The following is a 3,115-nucleotide window of genomic DNA, read 5'->3' as shown; positions in this document are numbered from 1 at the left end:
CTATACGTCGACGCCAGGTTGGCCATGCTGGTCAGCGTGTCTGGATGCTCCTCGCCAAGTACCCTCGAGCACATTTCTAGTTCTTTAGCTTGCAGCTCTTCGGCCTCCTTCCACCGCCCTTGATTTCTATACGTCGACGCCAGGTTGGCCATGCTGGTCAGCGTGGAAGGATGCTTGTCTCCCAGTATGATCCTTTTAGATTCGAATGTTCGTCGGTGCAATTTCTCAGCTTTGGCGTGGATTCCTTGATAGCGTAAAACTTCTCCAAGGAGGTTTAAAGCATCAAGCGTGTTAACGTCATCGTCTCCATTTATAACTCGGCAACCTTTCACCAATTTGCGAATCATTTCCTCTGCGGACCTGTATCGTCCTTGGTCCATAAGTACAATACCTAATTTGGAAAGTATGCCCAAGGTCTCCGTGTGGCTCATTCCGTACAAAGTTTCGGCCATTAATAGTTCTTCCCGCAGTTGCTCTTCCTCTGTTTGTTTATACCGATACTGTATAGAGCGTGTTGTAGTGCTTCTTACTTCTAGCGGTAGCGCATATCCAGGGGTATCAGAATCTACCGATATAAATTGGCTTTGGGATGCGATTAAAGTGGACGGGGAGTCTGGAGGAAAGCCTGGAACAGATCGATAGGTGGGAGCCGGACTTTGCCCAGCGAAAGTGCTGCCTTGAGGCTGAACTATGCTCAAAATTGAGAGGGTAGGAGATAACATCGGAGGGCTATGGGCGACAGACGTAATGCCTGCCGGTGAGAAGTATGGAATTCCTGGTGAGTACATAGGGCTTGGAACCGGAGAACCGCGTTCGGAGACTGTGCGACAACCCACATCGGATGGGGTTGCTTCGGCATGTCAGTATTGTACGGATATAATATCGGTTGTCCGTCAACTTACATGCAGCGGGACTAGGTGCGTACAAGAAGCTTTCGGGAACCTTATGCCTCTTCATCCATCTGTCGATTTTTTGCGGCTCCACTTTGTTGCCTCTAATGTCAAAAATCAGCTCGCCTTTTTTAACATCAACAAGCCTCCTTTCCTGTCGCTTCCTAACAATTGCTCTCATCTCCTTTCCCTTAACGTTTTTATCCTTGTTCCACTGACTTATACGTGTTCTGTATTGTCGCAGCCTTTAAAAAGTAAGCGTACGTGTACAACTACACCAGAGATCTCCCGCACTTGACGTGAAAGGAGAAACATACTCAGCGGTAAAACCAAACTCTTCCTCAATCCTCTTCTTCACTTCCGGAAGCGGTAATTTCCGCGCAATATGGAGCTCTACAATTCGAGCTTTGTATGGCTCCCAAGCGTCAGCACGCAGTGTCGGAGCCTTTCTCTTTCGTGGCTTGGTTGGCGGGCCCATGGAAGTTGTGGGCATGGTTGGGGCATCGTCGATTGATTCGGCGTTGTGGGGCGCATGGATGTGAAGTGCTGGAGAGGGATGGAACAATTGGGACACGCTGCTTTGTCCAGTCGTAACGTGTCCATCTGTCGGTAGCGTCTGCCAGGCCACGTTATGGGGCGCTATGGGACTACCGTAGAGCACGTACGCTTGCTGTGAGGCGAGGGGACTTGGTATGGGATATGAAAGATCGAGCTCGCCGAAAACAGGCGGTTCGGCCGTTCCGGGATACATGCTGACGTTTCTTTGGGCTTCCGCGTGTTGGTGATCTGACTGCCCTGTTCTTGGTTGGAAATTCGAATGCAACAGTGCCGTCTGAGAGGACGGGGCAAACGTGGAGAAATGGAGTGATGTAGCAGGGAGACTAGGGCCTGGCCGCGACGTGGGGAAGATATACTACTGTATGTACTGCAAACCGGGCTGAAGTGCAGTGGTGGCAGACGAGCGTCGATTGGACGAAGAACAGAACTCCTATGCACTGCCGCTGCGGCTGAGCGTGCATGTGCGCCGGGGCGCGAGCGTCTGGGCGCACACCCGCCCGCCGCTCGTAAGGGCCGTGCGCGTTTTTGCAAAAGTACTGCTGTTTCGGAGGCTGCGGTCTTCACCATCCACGCGATGGATTCACCGCACGGATCTCTTTCTGTTGCCGACTGGAGAGAGAGATGGCTCGTGCTGTGCGCTTGCTGCACTGCTGACCGTGCACCACGCCGCAATGGAAGCCTCAATCAAAAGTACTATCTCGTTCCTCATGGTGGTTGTTGTTGCAGTTTTGGCAGTACCGGTGAGCCCTGGGCGCGCCACGAGGCTTCTGTTTAGCACTCTGTCGCAAGCCCTGTGCATACAAATGTACAATGTGAGTAGTCATTGCAAAACTACAAAATAGCGTTAAATAAAATGCTGTTGCACTCGCTGTAACGTAAGTCTTCTTCGCAACAAGCGTACCGGGCTCTTCGAAGACTGGTCTATCTATTCGCCTCGCCTTGGAACAATACCCGCTCCATTGCTCTAAAAAGCATTCACATATTGATTTCGCCTCTACATGCCGCATTATGGCTCAATTCCGGCTGTCTGTGGCGGTCATTGTTTCCATCATCTTTGGCGTTCTTCAGTTAACTATCGGGCTTATTTCGCTCTGGCAACAGCGCTACTTTCGCCCGTCGAATCGTATGTTGTGCTGCACCCTAGGTTAGTCCACTTATAGACTAACATAATTGCACACCCAGCAACTAAAAGAAGAAGAAATACTTTCTAAACTGGCGAGAAGGTCACAACCGAGGCTTGCTTGTGGAGTATTTGGTGGTGGAGATCTACTTTTAGTGGAGTCACGTGGCAAACGCGAGCCAAACACTGCAACACGACAAGCTTCTACCCTCCCACCTCTGGCGCCGAGTACCCCTACCCCTATCTATGCGTGAGAAGCGACAAAATAGACGAAATTAGACGCAGAGTATGTTAGGGGATGGTTGCAAGTGTACCGGGCGACTGGCCTGCTGCGCACCGTAGGCTTCTCACGCGCTTGCTTAAGGTAGCCGCGATCTTCTGGACCCTAAGTTTCCTTACGGATTTGTCTTTCTCTTAATATATAATTATCTATCAATTCCATCCTAAAGCCCTCTGCCGTGACTTTCCTCTTACACTAACGTAATCCACAAGTTAGTGGCCCGCACAAGCTAGTGGCCCACCCAACTCAACACGCGACGCGTCGTCC

General features: G+C 50.9%; 1 protein-coding gene across 1 annotated transcript in view; it reads right to left on the bottom strand.

The window, feature by feature from the left end:
* BDZ99DRAFT_465164 (TPR-like protein) overlaps positions 1-1,507 on the bottom strand; it is a 1,971-nt gene extending 464 nt beyond the window's left edge. The window contains exons 1-3 of the mRNA XM_033720487.1: positions 1,208-1,507; positions 903-1,135; positions 7-850 (exon numbers count right to left, since the gene is read on the bottom strand). Coding sequence (XP_033574213.1) covers positions 7-850; positions 903-1,135; positions 1,208-1,383 — 1,253 coding nt within the window. The 5' untranslated portion in view covers positions 1,384-1,507. The remainder of the gene's footprint in view (positions 1-6; positions 851-902; positions 1,136-1,207) is intronic.
* Between the last annotated feature and the right edge of the window lie 1,608 nt (positions 1,508-3,115).

This window comes from Mytilinidion resinicola (assembly GCF_010093595.1).
Source record: "Mytilinidion resinicola strain CBS 304.34 unplaced genomic scaffold BDZ99scaffold_14, whole genome shotgun sequence".
NCBI classification, from domain to species: Eukaryota; Fungi; Ascomycota; class Dothideomycetes; order Mytilinidiales; family Mytilinidiaceae; genus Mytilinidion; species Mytilinidion resinicola.
This window is presented reverse-complemented; position numbering and strand designations above follow the sequence as displayed.